Source organism: Gorilla gorilla, chromosome 1 (assembly GCF_029281585.2).
Source record: "Gorilla gorilla gorilla isolate KB3781 chromosome 1, NHGRI_mGorGor1-v2.1_pri, whole genome shotgun sequence".
NCBI classification, from domain to species: Eukaryota; Metazoa; Chordata; class Mammalia; order Primates; family Hominidae; genus Gorilla; species Gorilla gorilla.
The window spans coordinates 13,898,383-13,922,452 of NC_073224.2; the positions used below are offsets into that span (position 1 = coordinate 13,898,383).

Sequence of the window (24,070 nt, forward strand, 5' to 3'; positions counted from 1 at the left end):
GACCTGATCTCTAAATACATAAATAAATAGAGATAGATATAGATAGATGATAGATAGATAGATAGATAGATAGATAGATAGATAGATAGATAGACGATAAACAGATAGATGATAATACTTATATTTGAAGATGGGAAAATAAAATGAGTTCATTTTGTAAGTCTCTGGAACTCCCCTGAATTCCTTATTTCCATTTCTGGTTTTATCTAGTAAGTCTGAGCCCTGTGGTTAGGTAAGTTCCATTCACGTAATGAAAAGTGCAGTTAACATGCTAGTTAAGTTGTGATTTTTAGTCCTAGGTGTTGAGTCAATGCTGTTGCGAGTCCTATTGTGTCTTTTAAAGAAAAGACATGATTACTGTCTTCCCTGAGGCATCTAGGGCCTTACTTTCAGAGAAGTGAAAGATCTTATTCATTGCACTTTTATAGTTAGAATGACTCAACCTGAGTGTGTGTAATGTAGGGAAGCTGCATGTTTCAACTTTTAAAATGTCCCCCCACCAGTAATTGCAATTAACATATAGAGATACTCTACATTCAGTTTAATTATAAGCAGAACACTATCTTCCACTAGTGAATCAAATATGGCAATGGAAACATTTTTTTCATGCTTAATTTTGGTCACAGAGAAATCATGCATTTGCTACCACAAAACCTTTCTATCACCTGCTAATGAGATTGGAAATTTGTTCTAGGGAGTCCATGGCCTTTGCAGGGAAACATGTTGTATTCCGGAAGTGAGCTATCCAGTTCCATGGTCTTCTCAAGCGGAGGAAAGGTCGTGGTGACATGTAGTGTATAAGTAGGTAGGTACTGCTGATGGCTATCAGTGATCCCAAGAAAAAGAGTCCTTTGTTTATCACCTGTAAGACAGCAAGAACTCTCATTTCATTTGTCCAGAGATTAAAATCTGAAAGTAGACTTCATTTTTTAACAACAAAGGGGTAAACAATGTCCTCTTTGCTCTTTAACCTGAAACAACAATTTACTTGCATGACCACCAGATCAGGAACTGATAAGATCAAGATAAAGTCAAGGATTGGGAGCCTCCCTTCTCCCTCTCTCCCAAGAAACTCATGAATCCAGGTCTTCTGTATGAAAAAAATTTAGCAGTCAGCTTTTGTCCAGCCATTAAAAAACCTTTGCAGTTTAGAAAAAGAGCTGTGAATTCTTAGAAGAGTACTTCTGTGCTGGGGCCACACATCATTCATTCCTTCTCAGAAGCTTCCCAAAAGTCTCCAGGAGAAGAGTGGTGGCCTGGTGGCCTCTGTGACTAAGACTCATGTGGAGACTAAACACTAGCTGTAAACAGTGGCCTGAGGCTCATTCCAGCCTGAGTCAGGTGCTTTCCCATGGCATCCTGGCCTATTTCTTTTTTTTTTTTTTTTTGACAGAGAAATCTACTTTAATACTCACATGTAAAAGTTACACATCACAAGAGATTGGACAGTAGCTTAGCATAACTAACATAGCTATAGTGAAAATCATTTTTATAAAAAATAATCTAGATGCGGTCATCAGAATTTTTGGTCTGCTTAAGTTAATGTTTGAAGATCGACTTTTATCCCCCCTTGAAGGATTTGCCTGGCCTATTTCTATCCCCGCACTTACTGTCCTGCATTCTAACTGCCTGCTGGTATCTTTTCTCCTTTTAGACTTTCAGCTCCTTAAGGGTGGGGGCCCTGTTTTATTCATCTTGCATAGATAAACCTTGATTTCTTCCAATCCATTTTCCATATAGACATCTTTCTAAAATCCATACCTGAGTCTGCTGGCCTCCCTGGGCTCCCTGTTTCTCTCAAGATAATATTCCAGGTGTTTAAAGCCCTGCCTCCACCCTCTGACCATTCTCAAACACTAGTGCTGCCTTCCAGCTCCACTGAAATATGTTTCTCATGTGTCTTCCGCCTTCCCCTGTCCTGGCCCCTCCTGTTCTCCTCGGGGGCAGTTTATCTCTCTCCAGTGCCACTGTCTGTATCCCCTACTAGCCTCTGAGCTTTGTGAAAGGTGTGAACTGGTCATGTTCATCACCATGCCAGCTCAGTGCTATGTACCACATAAAACTGTCTGTTGAATAAATGACGTTGTAAAATCCCCAAAGTGGAAGACTAGGGAATCAGAATTCCTTCCATTTAATGGCATCTCTAGGCCAACTGCCATTGGAATAGATCTTTTAAAAGTGATTCAGTTCCGTCTAATTTTACAAATTAAACTCATAAGAATATTGCATGAAGCAAAAATCAAGAACAGTACATCTTGCTAAAATAAAGTAAAAAGTTGAGAAATATTAGCATCAGTTTCTTTCTTGAGATTCTTCCCTTCAAAAGCTCTCTTTGCCACCTCATTGTAATGTTTTTCAGTAAGCACTGTTCCCTCTCTGTACTCAGGACAGTTTCTGTTTGGAAGGCAAACAGTTGGTATCTGTCCCATTATTTCTGTATTTGTCGGAAACAAACATAATCATAATACTATGACATTTCAACACATCACTTTAAAAATAAATAAAATGTAACTGTTCCAACCTTTTTTTGCCAATGCCAACGCTGCACAGCCTCATGGTATCTTATTCTGGAAAAAGTGACCTGCAGGGAAGTTTAAAAAGTATTCTTGTGTATTCTTTAACAGCTAAACAGAAAATCAAAGTGAGGAAAAGTCTTCAGTCCAGACCTTACCATTGTATAGAGAGGGATAAAGGTCGACGGCATAATCGTATGAAGAAATCTCTCCATGTTCTTCTGAAAAATGAACCAGCTTGAGTTGACATGTGCTCGCATCTGCAATAATGACAGTCTTCAGAACGCTTTTGAACAAATACAGCTATTTCTCACTGCGACTTAGTATTATTCTTCATTCCCACTCATCGCAATGCCAAACACAAAGTAGTCAAATAATTTTTTGTTTCCGTAGTGTCATTCCCAATCCATTTTGGTAAATGTCGGTCATATAGGACGTTGCCTCGAAAATGTACAGCAATTACACGAAACCTGCTAGGGAAGTTTATTTTGCTCAGGGGTCAATAGAGGAAGTCGATTTCAGCAGAGGGTTTGTTTAACCAGAACTGCAGGCAATCTGTGAGCTCAAAGATTTGTCTAATTTTCTGTTGCTTCCTGGTTGTTTTGTAATATTGCTTATGGCAAAAAGAGATTGTTTAAAGCTATGTTTGTCTGTACCTACTCTTTTTTTTAGGACAGATACTGTGTAGTAGCCATCCTGTTTTTAAAGGAGAAGACAAGATACATCAATAAAGCCTACAATATCTTGTAGGATATCCTCTACCACATCTGATGCAATTTTGCTCAAGCTGAAGTCCAGTTTCTTTCTGTCTTCAGGAGAGATGGCAAATAGCTGGTCACTCTGCTTTAAATTTATCTTGTAAATCCTTTCATTTTATTATTTTAAAACTATAATCACAGTCACTTACCATGAGCTTTACATGTGACTGGTTCAAAATGGAATTAATGTGTTTTTTTTTTTCAAAGTACTAATCTTCCTGAACATGAATTTCTTTTTGGTATTATGCATCTTTTTTTTAGTGCATAAGTTTCCAAAGGATAATCAATGCTACTCTAAATATGCAAGTTATAATGTTATGAGTGAAAAGGCCATTCAACATTTCTTAGATTTTCTAAATATGTTGACACATCTGAAAGTTGTATTTTCATTAAATTAACATATTGCTAAATGTCTAAGATAAAAGCATGTGAATTATCAGAGGTTTTGTTACCTCCTAAATGTCCTTAAAGTGTAGATAGAGATAATGTGTGTTGGTCATTGCCACTGGCCAGAGTCACAATCCACCCAAGTCTAAGGAATGCTATGTGTGTGTGTGTTTTCTTATCTGTAGGTATTCTTATATAGCATGCATGAGATGGGGGCTGAAGCAAAGAAAAAGAAAAGAACACTTGTTAGAATATCAGTGAAGCATCTCATGGAATAAAGCCAAACCTTCTCACTCACCTCTATGTAATTGTACATGGATAGGTCTGAAATCGCGTGATCATCTGGGATTCTCAATCTTGAGAACACAGGAAGACACAAACCTGTAAGTTAAATAATACATCTTTCCAAAACCTTCTATTAAAATGTGCTGAACTCTACACAGGTCAAATTAAATGGTATGTTCACTACCAATGCTCTCGCTAATTTTTTTAAACTATAAATAACCATTCTGTATAACCAACAATCTATGACTATTGACAATACACGTAGAGCATTTCCTGTTGTGATTCAATAAAAATTACAACAAAATTAATCTATATTATTGCTTTATCTTTGTTCTCTAGTGCCCCAAACCAGCGTTGACAGTGTGTTCTTATGCATAAACCCTCTATCAACTTCCAACGTCATGTGTAAACCAGTCATGCGAGCACTAGGAAAGGAGGAAACAAAATATCTCTGGCTCCTGAGCATCTGAGAGAGATGACTGGGAAATAACCAAAAAAAAAAAAAGTAAAAAAAGATGAGAAAATTTGTCCTGGAATTCTATGATCTCTTCAGACCCAGGCATCAGTGTTCTTGGACTTTCTAAAACACCACAGCAAACATATACTATGAACTTACTTTACGGTAGGCTTTTTTTTTTTTAAACTTTATAGAAATTATTCAGTGTTCACAACTCTGAAGTTGAGAGTATCATCCCCACTTTATAGATGAAAAAGAACGGAGGCTTTAGAAAGATGAAGTGATTTGCTCAAGATCACACAGTTAATAAGTTGGCAAGTCAGGACTTGAAACTGGGTGTAAGTTTAAGGCCAGTTCTCTAGTCTATCCTTTACCTGAAACAAGTGTAAAATCAGAGGTGGCCTTTGAAAGCACGTGATGCTGGGAAGCAGGAAAAGGTTATCCGGTTCTTAGGCTGTTGTTTGTGCCTTCTTTTATATATGTAATATACAAACCCTCCATCCACCTCCATGGTCATGTGCAAACCAATCACATCAGGGCTAGGAAGGAAGGGAGGGAACAAAATGCCTCTGGCTCCTGAGTATTTGACAGAGATGACTGAAAAATAATGAAAAAAAAAAAGGAATTTATGCCGGGCACGGTGGCTCATGCCTATAATCCCAGCACTTTGGGAGGCAGAGGTGGGGTGGATCACTTGAGGTCAGGAGTTCGAGACCAGCCTGGCCAACATGACGAAACCCCGTCTCTATTAAAAATACAAAAATTAGCCGGGTGTCGTGGTGTATGACTGTAATCCCAGCTACTCTGGAGGCTGAGGCAGGAGAATCACTTCAACCCAGGAGGCAGAGGTTGCAGTGAGCCAAGACTGAGGCCACTGAACTTCAGCCTGGGCGATGGAGTGACTCCATCTCAAAAAAAAAAGTATTAGATGCAATCTTTGATAGGGCAAAAAACACTGGAGCTTCTAAGTGTTTCTGAGGATGTGTTGTAGGGTGAATGTCCCCAACCCTCGGTCCATGGCCTGTTAGGAACCGGGCCGCACAGCAGGAGGTGAGTGGCAGTTGAGATGGCATTACCGCCCAAGCTCCGCCTCCTGTCAGATCAGCAGTGGCATTAGTTTCTCATAGGAGCGTGAACCCTATTGTGAACTGCACAGGCGAGACACCTAGCTTGCACGCTCCTTATGAGAATCTAACTAACGCCTGAAGATCAGAGCAGGAACAGTTTCATCCTGAAACCATCTCCCCCCACCCCCTGTCTGTGGAAACACTGTCTTCCATGAAACCCGTCCCTGGTGCCAAAACGTTGGGACTGCTGCTAGGAGACGCAGGCAGAGGGTGTTACCTAGGCTGAAAAGGGAGAGAAAGCAGCGTATTTCTGCCAAGCATGGGTACTCTGAGCTTTTATCTTTGAGTGAATCACTTCATGGACCTCCACATAGAAACTTCAAAAGAAACTATGTTTCTTTTTCTGGGTGTTAGTTGTTGCTATGGGAAAACGGTGGCATAGACTGTTAGTAGAAAAATATGTAATCCTGGGGAGATAATATACATTATACATCACAGGTTTGTGATCACTGAGGATCAGAAATAAGCCCACAATTAGTCAGAAGAGCTAGTCCATGTCCAGTTGAGAAATTGACCTTACTTACTAAGGTCATTATTGAATTTATCCATTAACTCATCAAATACCAAGCAGTCTTCAAAGCCCTGAAACAAGAAAAAAAAAAAAAAGAGAAATAAGAAACTAGAAATAATAAAAAAGAAACCCTTATTACTGATTTTGAATAGATCTTCCATTGGTGAAGATAATTCATACACTGTTTATTCTCAACTAGTACCTAGCAGTTGAGTTGTCACATGGTATTGAATTATGGTTAAAAATGACCATCGGGCCTGGACGTGATGGCTCACACCTATAATCCCAGCACTTTGGGAGGCCAAGGTGAGCGGATCGCTTGAGCTCAGGAGTTTGAGATCAGCCTGGGCAACATGGTGAGACCCCATATCTACTAAAAATACAAAATAATAGCTGGATGTTGTGGTGTATGCCTGTGGTCCCAGCTACTCGGGAGGCTGAGGTGAGAGGAACACTTGAACCTGGGAGATGGAGGTTGCAGTGAGCCGAGATCGCTCCACTGCGCTCCAGCCTGGGTGACAGAGTGAGACCCTGTCTCAAAAAAAAAAAAAAAAAAAAAAAGACCATAGACTTCATGCTTGGCAGTGTTACCTTTGTCCAATTTACAGATATATGATACAGTGATCTGAAATTCGACCAAGATTTCACATTACTGTTTTAATTTTGATAGATTCCATTACTTCTTTGAGAAGAAGAAATCATTATATTGCTCTACCATAAGTTTTAGAATTATATTTAAACTCATTCAAGTCTTTAAGATTCATATTTAGAGCAATTTAATGATAGGATAAAACTACTTACTTATTAATTTAGTTCCTATAACTCAAGATTAAAGCAATATTAAGAAGCCCACAAAATTAGTAATGTACTATACTAAATACAGAGAGGATGGAGAATTGAAAACAATGTTTCCTGTTTCCTAGGAATTCAAGCTACAGCTTTAGAGGTAGTATAAAGATTTGGTTTTTTTTTTTTGGTTCTTTTTTTTTTATTTTAGATGGAGTCTTGCTCTGTTGTTAAGGTTGGAGTGCAGCGCGATCTCGGCTCACTTCAATCTCCACCTGTTAGGTTAAAATGATTCTCCTTCCTCAGCCTCCCAAGTAGCCAGGATTACAGACGTGCACCACCACGCCCAGCTAATTTTTGTATTTTTATAGAGATAGCATTTCACCACATTGGCCAGACTGGTCTCGAACTCTTGACCTCAAGTGATCTGCCTGGCTCAGCCTCCCAAAGTGCTGGGATTACAAGCGTGAGCCACTGTGCCTGGCCTAAAGATATTTTTTAAATAAAATATTTTTCATATCAATTATAAAGATTACATCTGAAACACGCAGATTTATTTGTCAAATCAATTATATAGTCTCAGTACTATAGAAGTGAGAGATACCATATGGGGCTGAGATAACAGTTTTGTATTCTTTTGTTTAAGTTAATTCATTTACTCTTCACAACTCTCTGAGGTAGACACTATTAAAATTCCAATTTAATTTAATTTAATTATTAATTAATTAATTAATTTTGAAATGCAGTCTCGGTCTGTCACCCAGGCAGGAGTGCAGTGGCACAATCTCGGCTCACTGCAACCTCCACCTGCCAGGTTCAAGCGATTCTCCTGCCTCAGCCTCCCAAGTAGTTGGGACTACAGGAACCTACCATCACACCTAGCTAATTTTTTTTGTATTTTCAGTAGAGATGGGGTTTCACCATGTTGACCAGGCTGGTCTCAACCTCCTGACCTCAAGTGATCCACCTGTCTCAGTCTCCCAAAGTGCTGGGATTACAGGCGTAAGCCACCACACCTGGCCTAAAATTCCAGTTTTATGGATAAGAAAGTAAAGATAAGGTAAGTAAATTGCACGAGAATATATTTGCAGTAAATTCTGGAGCCAGGATTTAAAACTAAGTATTCTAATGTCAGGTCCTGGGCACTTATCCACTGTGCTACAGTTAATGTCTTATGTTTTTATAAAACAAAATGTTTACCACTGCTTCATGGAGAATATAATTGATTAGATTCAAAAGCTATTTTTACTTGGAATATATGCCAATAAACAAAATAATATATGATTAATGATTATGAAGCTATTAGTGCACACACACACACACACACACACAAATTAGGATTCCTTGAAATGAATGTTCAACTTTTAAACACTGTTTCTTTTCTGAATTCTTTTTCTGGCCAAAATAGTAACATTTCCATGAAGGCAGTAGTGTTCAACATCTAATCAGCTCATAGTTTTACTTAACCTTGTCAATCAGGTTTCACTTTCCTTTGGAAAGAAAAAGTAGAAAAGAAAGAGATCCCTGAGGAATCGCCACACTGACTTCCACAATGGTTGAACCAGTTTACACTCCCACCAACAGTGTGAAAGTGTTCCTATTTCTCCACATCCTCTCCAGCACCTGTTGTTTCCTGACTTTTTAACAATCACCTTTCTAACTGGTGTGAGATGGTATCTCATTGTGGTTTTGATTTGCATTTCTCTGATGACCAGTGATGATGAGTTGCAAGGACAGAAAACCAAACACCTCATGTTCTCACTCATAGGTGGGAATAGAACAATGAGAACACGGACACAGGAAGGGGAACATCACACACCGGGGGCTGTCATGGGGTTGGGGGATGGGGGAGGGATAGCATTAGGAGAAATACCTAGTTAATGGGTGCAGCACACCAACATGGCCCATGTATACATATGTAACAAACCTGCACATTGTGCACATGTACCCTAGAACTTAAAGTATAATAAAAAAAGAAAAATAAATAAATAAATAAATGAGATAAATTTTTATTATTTTCTTTCTTTGAGGCTAATGTTACATATTTATGCATAGTACCTAGAAAAAATATATTTAAAAAATTAAGTCTTTAATTGCTGATAGCCAAGTTTCCAAATTTTGAGCTATTGGTACATTTTTTCTAACTGAACAGAATACTATATGGTCAGCCACATATACCCAAGTTCTGGATATATGGACTCAGTCAAGTTTGGATTGGAAGTATTTTTTAAAAAACAATAAAAATAATGCAACAAAAAAGAATACAAATAAAAATACAGTATAACAATTATATACATGACATTTATATTGTATTAGGTATATGTATTATAAGTAATCTATAGATGATTTTAAGTACCTGGGACCCTCTTCTTCAACTCCAGGCAGTGCAGCTTGGGGAAAAACTCCCTTCACTTGGGGAAAGGAGAAGAAAAAGTATAGAGGTCTTTGTCTTACTACTTAGTTAGGTACCAGCTAAGCCACAATAAAATAAAGCACCAAGTAGTTTCCTGAAGCCCCTGATTCCAGGCCTTAGCTCCTGGATGGCATTTCTAGACCCACCTTGGGGCAGAAGGGAATTTTCTGCCTTGAAGGCAATGACTGAGTCCTGGCAAGGTTCACCACCTGCTAACTAAAGAGCCCTTGGGCCTTGAATAAACATCAGTGGTAGCCAGGCAGTAGTCACCATGGCATTAGGCAAGACACAGTACTGTGTTAGCTTCAGGTATGGCCCAGCACAGTGCCAGCTGTGGTGGCCACAGGAGTGCTTGTGTCACTCCTCCCCCAACTCCAGGCAGCCCAGCATGGGGAGAAAAACTCCTTGTGGTTCAAGGAACAAAAGAGAAGAGACTGAGGTACTTTGCCTAGTAACCCAAGGAATTCTCCCTTTAGGACAATGCTTCATTTAGAAGCACCATTGTGCCTCTAGGACTTGGCAAGAGTTGTAGCATTCCTGGGCTTAGGGCACCTCCTAGTACTGATACAGCTGCAGTGACCATAAACTTAGATCGCAACACTCATTCCCCTTGGAATACCTGGAAAGCTATTTCAAGAAGGACAGGTACAAACAAGCCCAGACTGTGAAGACAAAATAGACAAAATAGACACCTAATTCTTCAACACCCAGATATCAACAAACATCCACAAGCATCAAGAACACCCAAGGAACATGACCTTACCAAACGAACTAAATAAGGCACCAGTGACCAATCCTGGAGTGACAAAGATATATGACCTTTCAAATAGAGAATTCAAAATACTCGTCTTGCAGAAGTTCAACAAACATCAAGATAATACAGAGAAGGAATTCAGAATTGTATCAGATAAATTTAACAAAGAGATTGAAATAATTTTTAAAAATCAAGCAGACATTTTGGAGCTGAAAAATTCAATTGAAAAATGCATCAGAGTCTCTCAACAGCAGAATTGATCAAACAGAAGAAAAAATTAGTGAGCTGGAAGACAGGCTATATAAAAATACAATCAGAGGGAAACAATAAGAATAAAAAAGAATTAAGCATACATATAAGATCCAGGAAATAGCCTGACAAGGGCAAATCTAATAGTTGTTGGCCTTAAAGAGAACATATATAGAGAGAGACATAAGGGTAGAAAGTTTATTCAAAGAAATAATAATGAAAACTTCCCAAACCTAGAGAAAGATATGAATATCTAGCTACAAGAAGATCATAAAACACTAAACAGATTCAAGCCAAATAAGGCTACATCAAAGCATATATTAATGAAACTCTCAAAGGTCAAGGATAAAGAAAGGATCCTGAAAGCAACAAGTGAAAATAAGCAGATAACATAAAAGGAGCTCCAATATGTCTGGCAGCAGACTTTGCAGCAGAAACCTTTAGGACAAAAGATAATGGATTGGCATATTCAAAGTGCTAAAGGAATAAAAGCTTCCAATTTAGAATATTGTGTGCAGCAAAATTATTCTACAAACATGAAGGAGAAATATGTTCACAGACAAACAAAAGCTGAGAGATTTCATCAACACCAGATCCGTCTTACAAGAAATACTCAAGGGAGATCTTCAATATGAAAGAAAAGGATGTTAACAAATGAGAAAAAAAATCACCTGAAGATATCTAATTCACTGGTAATAGTAAGTATACAGACAAATACAGTATACTATTAACACTGTAACTGCAGTATGTATGTATCTTTAGTAGAAGGACCAAAAGACACATTTATCAAAAATAATAATTACAAGAACTTTTTAGAGACAGTATAAAAATATATATCTAGAGACAACAAAATGTCAAAATGCCAGGGGGATGGAGTTAAAGTGTAGAGTTGTTTAGTTTTCTCTTTGCTTGTTTGTCTTTTCTTTTCTTTTCTCTTTTTTTCTTTTTTCTTTCTTTTTCTTTGTAATCCGGGTTAAGTTGTCATCAGTTTAAAATACTTGGTTGTAAGATGTTATTTGCAAGCCTCATGGTAACCACAAAACAAAAACCTATGATAGGTACACAAAAAATAATAAGCAAAAACTTAAAACATACTACCAGAGAATATCACTTTTACACAAAGGAAAACAAGAAGGAAGAAAGAAGAAGAGGACCAACAAAACAACCAGAAAAGAAGTAACTGTATGGCAGCAGTAAGTCCATACCTATCATTAGTAATACTGAAACTAAATGGAATAAATTTCCTAATAAAAATACATAGAGCAGTTGAATGTATAAAAAGATAAGACTCAACTATATGCTGCCTACAAGAAATTCACATCACCTATAAAGACACACATCGACTGAAAATAAAGGGATGGAAAAAGATATTCCAAGCAAATGGAAATCATAAAAGAGCAGGAGTTGCTATACTTATATGAGACAAAATGGATTTCAAGACAAAAACTCTAAAAACAAACAAATGAGTTCATTATATAATGACAAAAAGGTCAATTCGGTGAGAGAATATAATAGTAAATATCTATGCATCCAACACAGGAGCACCCAGATATAGAAAGCAAATATTATTAGAACTAAAGAGAGTGATGGACCCCAATACAATAATAGATGGGTACTTAACACCCCAGTTTCACCTTTGGACAGATCATCAAGACATAAAATAAAGAAAAAGTATGTAAGAAATGGACCTAATATGTATTTACAGAACATATTATCCAAAAAAGGCAGAATACATGTTCTTTTCCTTAGCACATGAAACATTCTCAAAGATAGGTTGTATGTTAGGTCACAAAAAAAATCTCAAAAAATTTTTAAAAATTGAAATCACATCAAGTATCTTTTCTGACCACAGTGAGATGAAACTAGAAATAAATAACAAGAGAAACTTTGTAAATTATACAAACACATGGAAACTAAACAATATGCTCCTGAATGACCACTGGGTCAATGAAGAAATTGACCAATAAGGGAATTTAAAGATTTCTTGAAACAAATGAAAATGGAAACAGAACATACCAAAACCTGTGGGATACAGCCAAAGCAGTACTAAAGTTGAAGTGTATAGCAATAAATACCTACATCAAAAAAGTAGAAAAACTTCAAATAAACAACCTAACAATTGTATCCTAAAGAGCTATAAAAGCAAGAGCAAACTGAATCCAAAATTAGTTGAAGAAAGAAAAAATCTTTCCCCCTAAGACAGTGAATTGGAGGCAATGTTAGCATGCCTCTCCCACTTGGGAAGATAAAATGTGATGTAGAGATATGTAGAGATATATGTAGAGAATATGTAGAGATACACACTGTGAACTGTTTTCCAGGAGGCAACACAGGAACTTAACAGGAAAACGGAAGGAAACCATAAGACCCTTTAAAAGAAGAGATAGGCTGCAACCTATACTATAAGCCATGTGAAAAATTGTTAAGTCCTCAAAGTGTGAGAGGGTGAGAGCCTGCCTCCAGGATATAAATCCCCACTGGGGAACCTGGCAATCCAGTCCATGGGGGAAGGTGTTAACCCTACCAAGCACTGGAACTGATTTAGTGAGCAGTGGGAAATATAAAAGCAGGAGCAGCAGCTGGAAGAGACTTTTGGACATTCCCGGTCTCCAGTACAAACCAAGGGAGGTTATTCCTGATTCTACATTACTGGGAACCTCATGGAAGTCTGCAAGCTAACTCAGGCAGCAGTAACAGGTTGAGAGAAGCTCCCAACTAAAATCTGTGATATAATCTCGAGTGGGGTTGAACTCTCTTGGCCAGAACTGGGAGGTGAATGGGAAGTGTGCTACAGCCACGAGTGCAGAAGCTGGGTGCCCTGGATTTGTGGATGGACTGGGAGGGGAGTGGCCTGAAAGTCACCAGTTGCTGTCTCTGAGGAGAAGGCTTATGGCCTAGGACAGTTTTGAGTGTAGACTTCCTGGAGCTTAGCTAGCTGTTGCTAGCAGAACACTGTGGGTGTAAGACCTGCCTTGCCAAGTGCATGGAAGCTGGGTGGAGCTTACTGCCACCTGCTACTCCCTAATTGCTGGGCAAACTCTTCAGTGAAGCAGAGGCAGTTGTCCTCATCCCTGAAGCATTACCTTAGTGGCCAGAGAACTGTCTCCTGGCCCCCACAGGGAATGCTGCTTGCATGGACCTGCCCAGCACAACTCTGACCTGGCTTCACCCCTCCACCTACCCTGGTAGCTTAACACAAAGGACAGAAACTTTTGGGAGCTTTATAACCCTGCCCATCACGTAAGAAACCAGAGTACCTCCCCTAGGTAACATAAGGCAAGCAGAAATCCCACTGCTACCACCAAATCTGGTGCTCTTTTGCAAGTACCACCACCTGGCAGAAGCCAACTGACACAGTCCATTACAGACAGCATCTGCAGGTAGAATAACCTGCACTCAGGAAGGAGAAAATTTGTGTATGACCTCAGCTATCACCGTGATATGGTTTGGCTGTGTCCCCACCCAAATCTCATCTTGAATTGTATCTCTCATAATTCCCATGTGTTGTGGGAGGGACCTGGTGGGAGATAATTGAATCATGGGGGCAGTTTCCCTCATACAGTTCTCGTGGTAGTGAATAAGTCTCATGAGATCTGATGGTTTTATAAGGGAAAACCCTTTCACTTGGCTCTCACTCTTCTCTTGTCTGCTACCATGTGAGAAGGGCCTTTCACCTTCCACCATAATTGTGAGGCCTCCCCAGCCACATGAAACTGTGCATCCATCAAACCTCTTTCTTTATAAATTACCCAGTCTTGGGTATGTCTTTATCAGCAGCATGAAAACGGATTAATACACACCATTACCTACACCACCCTGGCTAACCAGGAAGTTCTAAGTCTGTCCACATGACCAGTTAATTACTCCTACAACCAGCATTTGAAATAGCCAACACACTAATCCTATTATAGCCAAGGAATCACAGAGTCTATGTCACTCCCCTCCATCTGAGCTGGTACTGGTACCCACTGCTGGAAGACTTAAGGACAGGTCACATTACTGGATCCCTTGCAGACATTCCCCACAGTGGCCTCAAGTGTGGCAGCCCCACTGTGTGGCTGGACCTAGAGGAGCAACAGCATTCACAGTAGTCTAGCTCTCAGGGAGTCCTATTCCCAGGGGAAAGAGGAGTGTACCACATCAATGAAACATGCCATGGGACAAAAGAATCTGGAGAGCAGGCCTTGAGTCCCAGATCTTTCTGCTGGTGGGAAGTTTATTTCATCAGAGTCATGTTTGCGGTGCTGGGCTCAGCAAGAAAAGTCTGCAGTTCTAACCCAATAGTCAAGCAGCGCTGGTGCTCATGAAGAGTCTTGGAGAAGAGGACTTGTTTTCCTCCTCATCCACCACTGCAAACACAGTGGGGATGGGGCTTCTCCCATGGAAGTTTGGTAAGGGTGGCCTATAGACAGCCATTCAGGAACACTTCAGGGTGACTGCCGCCCCACATGAGGGAGCATCCTTCAGGTTCACGCTTGCACAAGAGGGAGAGTCACAACTCCTCTCTACTTGGAACACCAACATTCCTGCAGATGGAAAGAGGTGCCTGTCTGATCTGAATAGCCAGAACACTGGGTCAGGGATGTATCTGGGAGGTGGATCACTTTCCAGTTGGCCTGGCAGGGGAGGACAGAAGGAAAAGGGGAGAGGTGGCTCCCACCATTTCTCCTGAAAAGACTTCAGTGTGTTTCACTGAGAGCTCCCCCAACTACCTCTGTCAAGGCTGGGGCCTCTGCCCAACATTTCATATTGCGTTTACCCACCTGCTTTAGCCATAAATAGTTTCTGCCCAGGGATACCTTCTCTACTGGCCTGAAACCTGAGCTATTCAACTCAGTAAATAAAATACTGGGGAAAAAATAAATAAATAAAAAAGTGCACATCATGGGAAACGAGATGAGCCTCAAAATATCTCTACCATTCCAACCCCATAGGAGACCGTGAACTTGTACACACACCAAGCACATTGCTACTACAACCAGCATCTGAGAAAGCCAGTCATCAAACAAAGACTCTCCATAACCAAGGAACCCACAGAGTCTTCAACTCTGAAAGCACCAAGAGCTGAATTAGGCTACAATAAACTATAAACATTAAAATCACATCCTTAACAGGGTAAAAAGGAAATTAAAGAAAAACACAGTTGAATCAAAAATAAATTTAAAAATAATTAGAAGAAATAGCCTACCCAAATTAGAAGGAACCAGAAAAATGATTCCAGTAATATGACAAAACAGGGTTCTATAACAACCCCAAAAGATCACACTGGCTTTCCAGCAATGGATCCATACCAAGATGAAATCTTTGAAATACCAGATAAAGATGTCAAAACATTATTAAGTTACTCAAAAAGATGCCAGAGAAAGGTGAAAAACAACATGAAGAAATTTAAAACATTCAGAATATGAATGAAAAATTTCCTAAAGAGATAGATATTTTACAGAAAAAACCAGAATTTCTAGAAATGGAAGACACATTTAAGGAATTACAAAATGCAGTGGAACATTTTAACAACAGGCTAGAGAAAGCAGAAGAAAGAATTTCAGAGCTCAAAGACAAGGCTTTTGAATTAACCCAATCAGACAAAAATAAAGAAAATATAATCAAAAGAAATGAACAAAGCCTCAAAGAAACATGGGATTATGTAAAATGGCCAAATCTAAGAATAATTGATGTTCCTGAGGGAGAAGAGAAAGTAAAAAGTTTGGAAACTAATTTGAGGGAATACTTTTCTGACCCTGCTACAGATTGAGATATGCAAATACAAGAAGCTCAAAGAAGTACTGGGAGATTCATTACAAAAAGAACATCACCAAGGTGTATAGTTATCAACCTATCTAAAGTCAACATGAAGGAAATAATTCTAAGAGCAGTGAGGCAAAAGCATCAGGTAACTTATAAAGGAAAACTAATGCAGACTTCTCAGCAGAAATCTTACAAGTCAGCAAGGACTGGGGTCCTGTCTTCAGCCTCCTTAAACAGAATAACTGTCACCCAAGAATTTTATATCCAGCAAAACTTAGTTTCATAAATGAAGGAGAGATAAAGTCATTTTCAGACAAATGCTGAGGGAATTTTTTACTACCTAATGAGCCATACAAGAAATGCTAAAAGGAGCTCTAAATCTTGAAACAAAAGGTTGATACGCACCAGTATAGAAACTCTTGAAAATGTAAAACTCACAGAGCCTACAAAACATAACACAATGAAGAAAACAAAGTATCTAGGTAACAATTAACATGATGACTGAAACAGCACCTCACATCTCAATACTAATGCTGAACGTAAATGGTCGAAATTCTCCTCGTAAAAAATATAGATTGTCAGAATGGATAAAAACATCAGAAACCAAGTGTCTGCTGTCTTCAAGAGACTCACCTAACACATAGGACTCACACAAACTCAAGGTAGAGGGGTGTAAAAAGATACTCCATGCAAATGGAAACTGAAAGTAAGCAGGGGTAGCTATTATATCAGATAAAACAGACTTTAAAACAACAGTTAAAAAAAAAAGACAAAGAAGGCCATTACATAATGATAAAAGGATTGATCCCACAAGTAGATATTACAATCCTAAACTTATAGGCACCTAACACTGGAGCTCCTAAATTTATAAAACAATTAGTACCAAATCTAAGAAATTAGGTAGAAAGCATCACAGTAATAGTGGGGACTTTAACATTCCATTGAGACAGAAGTCTCAATGATCTGTCTAGTGCTGTCAATGGAATTAACCACATTCTAGAAAATATAGATCTAACAGATATTTACAGAACATTCTATCCAAGAACTGCAGAATGTACATTCTTCTCATCAGCACATGGAACATTCTTCAAGATAAACCATATGGTAGGTCATAAAACAAGTCTCAATAAATTTTAAAACATCAAAATCATATCCAGTTATCTTCTCAGCCCACAGTGGAAAATTAAACTCAAGATTAATTCCAAAAGGAAATCTCTAAACTACACAAATACATGGAAATTAAACAATCTTCTCTTGAATGATTTTGGGGTTAACCACGAAATCAAGACGGAAATTTCAAAATCCTTTGAAATGAATGATAATAGTGACACAACGTATCAAAACCTCTGAGTTACAGCAAAAACAATCCTAAAAGGAAAGTTTATAGCATTAAATGCCTACATCAAAAAGTTCAAAAACATCACAAATTGACAACATCATGTGACACCTCAAGGAACTAGAGACACAAGAACAAACTAAACCCAAAGTCAGCAGAAGAAAAGAAATAAACAAAGATCAGAGGAGAACTAAATGAATTTGAAATAAAAAAATACAAAAGATCAACAAGACAAAAAGTTGATTCTTTGAAATGAGAATCAAAATCAATAGATCATCAGCTAGTTTAACCAAGAAAATATAAGAGAAGATTCAAACAAGCTCAATTAGAAATAAAACTGGAGACATTACAATGGACACCACAAAAATACAGAAGATCTTTTGAGACTACTAGGAACACCTTTTTGCATACATACTGGACAACCTAGAGGAAATGGATAAATTTCTAGACATGTACAAAACTTCTAGATTAAATAAGGAAGAAATAGATACCCTGAATGGACCAATAACAAGCAGTGAGATTGAATCAGTAATCAAAACAATTGTCAACAAAAAATAAAAGCCCAGGACCAGAAGGACTCACAGTTGCATTTTACCAGACATTCAAAGAATTGGTGCCAATCCTACTGAAACTATTCCAAAAGATTGAGACAGAGGGAATTCTCCCTAACTCATTCTATGAAGCCAGTATCATCCTGATACCAAAACAAGGAGAAGACATAACAAAGAAAGAAAACTACCAACAAACATCCCTGATGAACATCAGTGCAAAATCCTCAACAACATACTAGCTAACCAAATCCAACAGCACATCAAAAAGATAATACACTATGTTCAAGTGGATTTCATCCTAGGGATACAGGAATGGTTTAACATATGTAAGTCAATAAATGTGATACATCACATAAACAGAATTAAAAACAAAAACCATATGATCATCTCTACAGTTGCAGAAAAAGCATTCTATAAAATCCAGAATCACTTTGTGATAAAAACCTTCAACAAACTAGGCATAGAAGGGGCTAACCTCAAAATAATAAAAGCCATATATGATGAATCCACAGCCAACATCATACTGAATGGGGAAAATCAGAAGAATTCCCCTTCAGAACTGAAACAAGGCAAGGATGCCCATTTTCATCACTTTTATTCAACATAGTTCTGGAAGTCCTAGAGAAAGTAATCAGGCAGGAGAAGGAAATGAAGGACATCCAAATTGACAAAAAGGAAGTCCAAAGATCAATGTTTGCTGATGATATGTTTGTATACTTAGAAAACCCTAAAGACTCATTCAAAAGACTCCCAGATTTTATAAATGAATTCATTAAAGACTCAGGTTATAAAATCAATGTACAAAAATCAGTAGCGTTGCTATACACTGACAACAACCAAACAGAATCAAATGAAGAGCTTACTCCCTTTTATAACAGCTGCAAAATAAAATAAAATACCTAGGAATATACGTAACCAAGAAGGTGAAAGATCCCTAAAAAGAGAGCTACAAAACACTGCTGAAAGAAATCATAGATGACACAAACAAATGGAAACCCATTCCAAGTTCATGGATTGGAAGATACAATATTGTTAATATGACCATACTACCCAAAAGCAATATACAGATTCAATGTAATTCCTATCAAAATACCAACATCGTTTTTCACAGAATTAGAAAAAAACAAAAACAATTCTAAGGCTCACAGGGGACAAAAAATGAGCCCAAATAGCAAAAAGAACAAATCTGGAGGCATCACATTACTGGACCTTAAATTATACTACAAGGCTATAGTTACCAAAATAGGATGGTATTGATATACAAGTAGACAGATAGACCAATGGAACAGAATAGATAACCCAGAAATAAAACCAAGTACGTACAACCAACTGATCTTCAATAAAGCATACAAAAACATAAATTGAGGCAAGGACACCCTATTTAATAAATGGTGCTGGGAAAACTGGATAGCCACATGTAGAAGAATGAGACTGAATCCCTGTCTCTCACTTTACACAAAAATAAACTCAAGATGGATAAAAGACTTAAATCTAAGACCTGAAACCATAAAAATTCTAGAATATAACCTAGGAGAAACTCCTCTGGACATTGGCCTAGGCAAAGAATTCACGGCTAAGACTCCTAAAGCAAATGCAACTAAAACAAAAATAAATAAATGGGTTGGGCGCAGTAGCTCAGGCCTGTAATCCTAGGACTTTGGGAGGCCAAGGTGGGCAGATCCCTTGAGCACAGCAGGTTGAGACCAGGCTGGGCAACAGGGCAAAACGTCTTTACAAAAATTAGCAAAAAATACAAACTGTACAAAAATACAAACAATACCAATACCAAAAAAGACACTTGCATGTGTATATTTATTGCAGAACAATTCTCTATTGTAAAGATATGGAACCAACCTAAGTGTCCCTTGACCAATGAGTGCATAAAGAAAATGTGGTATATATACACCATGGAATACTACTCAACCGTAAAAAAGTATGAAATAATATTTTTGCAGCAACTTGGATGGAGCTGGAGCCCAATATTTTAAGTGAAATGACTCAAGAATAGAAAATCAAATACTGTATGTTCTCACTTATAAGTGGAAGCTAAATTATGAGTACAGAAAGGCATACAGAGTAATATGTATGCTTTGGTGACTCAGAATGGTGAACGAGAGGGGAATGAGTGACAAAAAACTATATTGGGTACAGTGTACTCTACTCAGGTCACAGATGCACTAAAATCTCAGACTTCACCACTATATAATTTTTTAATGTAACCAAAAAACACTTGTACCCAAAAAGCTATTGAAATAAAATATATACATTAATTTAAAAAGAAAATAATCTCAATAGGAATTTTTTAAAGTTTCTTTAAAAAATAATAAAGATCAGAGCAAAAATGAAGTTGAGGCTAAAATATAATACAAAAGATCAATGAAACAAAAAGTTGGTTTCTTAAAAAGATAAACAAAATCAACAAACCTTTAGCTAGACACAGAAAAGGGAGAGAAGACTCAAATAAATAAAATCAGAGGTCAAAATGGAGACACTGATACCACAGAAACTCAAAGGATCATTAGAGACTATTATGAGCAACTACATGCTAATACATTTGAAAATCTAGAAGAAATGAATAAAGTCCTAGACACATACCAACTTACCAAGATTGAATCATAAAGAAATTCCACCATTAACAAGTAACAAGATAGAAGCAGTAATAAAAAGTTTCCCATCAAAGAAAAGCCCAGGACCTGATGGGTTCATTGCTGAATTCTACAAAACATTTAAAAAGGAACTAATATTGGCCAGGCGTGGTGGCTCACGCCTGTAATCTCAGCACTATGGAAGGCTGAGGTGGGCAGATCACAAGGTCAAGTGATCGAGACCATCCTGGCCAACATGGTGAAACCCCATCTCTACTAAAAATCCAAAAATAAGCTGGGTGTAGTGGCGCGTGCCTGTAGTCCCAGCTACTGGGGAGGCTGAGGCAGGAGAATCGCTTAAACCCGGGAGGTGGAGGTTGCAGTGGGCAGAGATTGCACCACTGCACTCCAGCCTGGCAACAGAGCGAGACTCCATCTCAAAAAAAAAAAAAAAAAAAAGGAACTAATATAAATCCTACTCAAATTATTCCAAAACATTGAGGAGGAATACTTCCAAACTAATTCTAAGAGGCCAGCCTTACCATAATACCAAAACTAGACAAAGACGTAACAAAAAAAGGAAACTGCATGCCAATATCTCTGATAAACATAGATGCAAAGATTATCAACAAAATGCAAGCAAACCAAATTCAATAACACATTAAAAATCAGTCATTATGATTAAGCAGGATTCATCCCTGGGTAGCAAGGATGGTTCAACAAATACAAATCAATAAAAGTGATACCTCATATCAACAGAATGAAAGACAAAAACCATATGATCATTTCAATTGATGCTGAAAAAGCATTCTGTAGAATTCAACATCCCTTCATGATAAAAATTCTCAAAAAACTGGGTATAGAAGGAATATATCTCAACATGATAAAAGCTGTATATGACAACACCACAGCTAGTATCATACAAAATGAGGAAAAACTGAAAATCTTTCCTTTCCTCTAAAATATGGAACAAGACAAGAATGACCATTTTCACCATTTTTATGCAATGTAGTACTGGAAGTCCTAGCCAGAGCATTTAGACAAGAGAAAGAAATAAAGAACATCCAAATTGGAAAGGAAGAAGTCAAATTATCCTAGTTTGCAGAAAATATGACCTTATGTTTACAAAAACCTAAAGACTCCACCAAAAACACTATTAGAACTGATAAACAAATTTAGTAAAGTTACAGGATACAAAATCAACATACAAAAATAAATAGCAATTCTATATGCCAAGAGTAAACAATCTGAAAAAGAAACCAGGAAGGTAATCTCATTTACAATAATTACAAATAAAGTAAGATATCTGGGAATTAACCAGAGAAGTGAAAGATCTCTACAATGAAAACTATAAAACGTTGATGAAAGAAATTGAAGAGGACACAAAAAAAGGAAAGATATTCCATGCTCATGGATTAGAAGGATCAATATTGTTAAAATGTCCATATTACCCAAGGCAATCTACAGACTTAATGCAATACCTATAAAAACACCAGTGTCATTCTTCACAGAAATAGAAAGAATAATCCTAAAATGTATATGAAATCACAAAAGACACAGAATAGCCAAAGCCATCCTGAGCAAAAAGAACAAAACTGGAGGCATCACATTACCTGACTTCAAATTATACTACAAAGCTAAAGTAACCAAAACATCATGGTACTGGCATAAAGACAGACACACTGACCAATGGAACAGAATAGAGAACGCAGTAATATATCCACGTTCAATTTTAGCATTGACTCAATTTTAGCAAAGGTGCCAAGAACATACATATTGGGGAAAAGACAGTCTCTTCAATAAATGGTGCTGGGAAAACTAGATATCCATATGCTGAAGAATGAAACTAGACCACTATCTTTCACCATATACAAAAATAAAATGAAAGTGGATTAAAGACAAATCTAAGAGTGGAAACTATGAAACTAGCAGAGGAAAACATTGAAGGAACAGTCCAAGACAGTGGTCTGGGCAAAAAATTTCTAAGTAAGACCTCAAAAACACAGGCAGCCAAAGCAAAAAACAGACACATAGACCTTTGGAACAGAATAGAGAACTCAGAAATAAATAGGACAAATGGGATCATATCAAGCTAAAAAAAAGTTTCTGCAAAGCAAAAGAAACAATTAACAAAGTGAAGAGACAACCCACAGAACAAAGTAAAATATTTGCAAACTACCCATCTGACAAGGGATTAATAATCAGAATATATAAGAAGCTCAAACTCAGTCAGAAAATGACGAATAATCCAATTTAAAAATGGATGTTTTAAAATTGATAATATCTGAGTCGGCATTTCTCAAAGAAGATAATACCTGATTATTAAAATAATAAAATAATAAAAATAATATCTGAGTAGGCATTTCTCAAAAGAAGACATAAAAATGGCCAGTGGGTATATGAAAAATTGCTAAACTTCACTAATTATCAGAGAAATGCAAATCAAATATACAATGATATTATCTCACTTCAGTTATAATGGTTTTGATCTGAAAGACAAGTGATAACGAATGCTGGTGAGAATGGACAGAGGGGAACTCTCGTTTGGTGGGAGTATAAATTAGTACAACCACTATGGAGAACAGCATGGGGGTTCCTCAACAAACTAAAAATAAAACTGCCATATGTGCCAGCAATCCCACTGCTGGGTAAATATGCAAAAAGAAAGAACATCAGTATATTGAAGAGATATCTGCACTCCCGTGTTTATTGCAGCACTATTCACAATAGCAAAGATATGGAATCAACCTAAGTGTCCATCAATGGATGAATGGATAAGGAAAATGTAGTACATATTCACAATGGAATATTATTCAGCTATAAAAAAAGAATGAAATGCCATCATTTGCAACAACGTGGATGGAACCAGAAGACGTTAGTGAAATAAACCAGGCACATAAAGAAAATTATCACATTCTTTTTTACTCATATGAGGGAGCTACAAAAATTAAACTTATGGAGATAGAATGATGCTCCCCAGAGACTGGGAATGGTAGTAGGGTGGAAGTGTAAAGTGGAGATAGTTAATGGATACAAAAATAGTTAGAATGAATAAGATCTAGTATTTGGCATCACAATAGGGTGAATGTGGTTAACAATAATTTATTATATATTTTAAAATCACTAAAAGAGAGGAATTGGGGTGTTTCTAATACAAAGAAATGATAAATGCTTGAGGTGACAGGTGTTTCTAATACAAAGAAATGATAAATGCTTGAGGTGACAGATACCCTAATTACCCTGATATGGTCATATACATTGTATGCCTGAATCAAAATATTGCATGTATCACATAAATATATAAAACTAGTGTATATCCATAATAATTAAAAATTTTAAAAAATTAGATGTGAAAATGGATACAGGAGATTCTCTGTAGGTTATATACAAAAACTATGCCATTTTACACCAGGGACATGAGCATCCATGGATTTTTGTATCCACAAGGGTCCTGGAGCTGATCCCTTGGTGATACCAAGGGATGAGTGCGTTATGCTTTCTGCTTTTTTCTACTATGGATTACTGGATTGATTAAACCAAATTCTGATTAGAGTGATCAATCTAGCTACACAGCTGGTATGATTGATGAATTGATTGTGCTTTCAGGGATTAT

The 24,070-nt window shown here is 37.5% G+C and overlaps 1 protein-coding gene across 3 annotated transcripts in view; it reads right to left on the minus strand.

Annotated features, from left to right (window-relative positions):
- Window positions 1-520: 520 nt before the first annotated feature.
- The window catches only part of KMO (kynurenine 3-monooxygenase), a 60,282-nt gene continuing 36,732 nt past the window's right edge, over window positions 521-24,070 (minus strand). For 2 of the 3 annotated variants that reach the window (XM_019032211.4, XM_004028664.5), the window contains 5 exons: window positions 6,052-6,109; window positions 3,957-4,039; window positions 2,672-2,773; window positions 2,522-2,581; window positions 521-862 (listed from right to left, as the gene is read on the minus strand). In XM_019032211.4, coding sequence (XP_018887756.4) covers window positions 662-862; window positions 2,522-2,581; window positions 2,672-2,773; window positions 3,957-4,039; window positions 6,052-6,109 — 504 coding nt within the window. In that variant the 3' untranslated portion in view covers window positions 521-661. The remainder of the gene's footprint in view (window positions 863-2,521; window positions 2,582-2,671; window positions 2,774-3,956; window positions 4,040-6,051; window positions 6,110-24,070) is intronic. The other variant, XM_063707287.1, reaches the window with a different exon arrangement.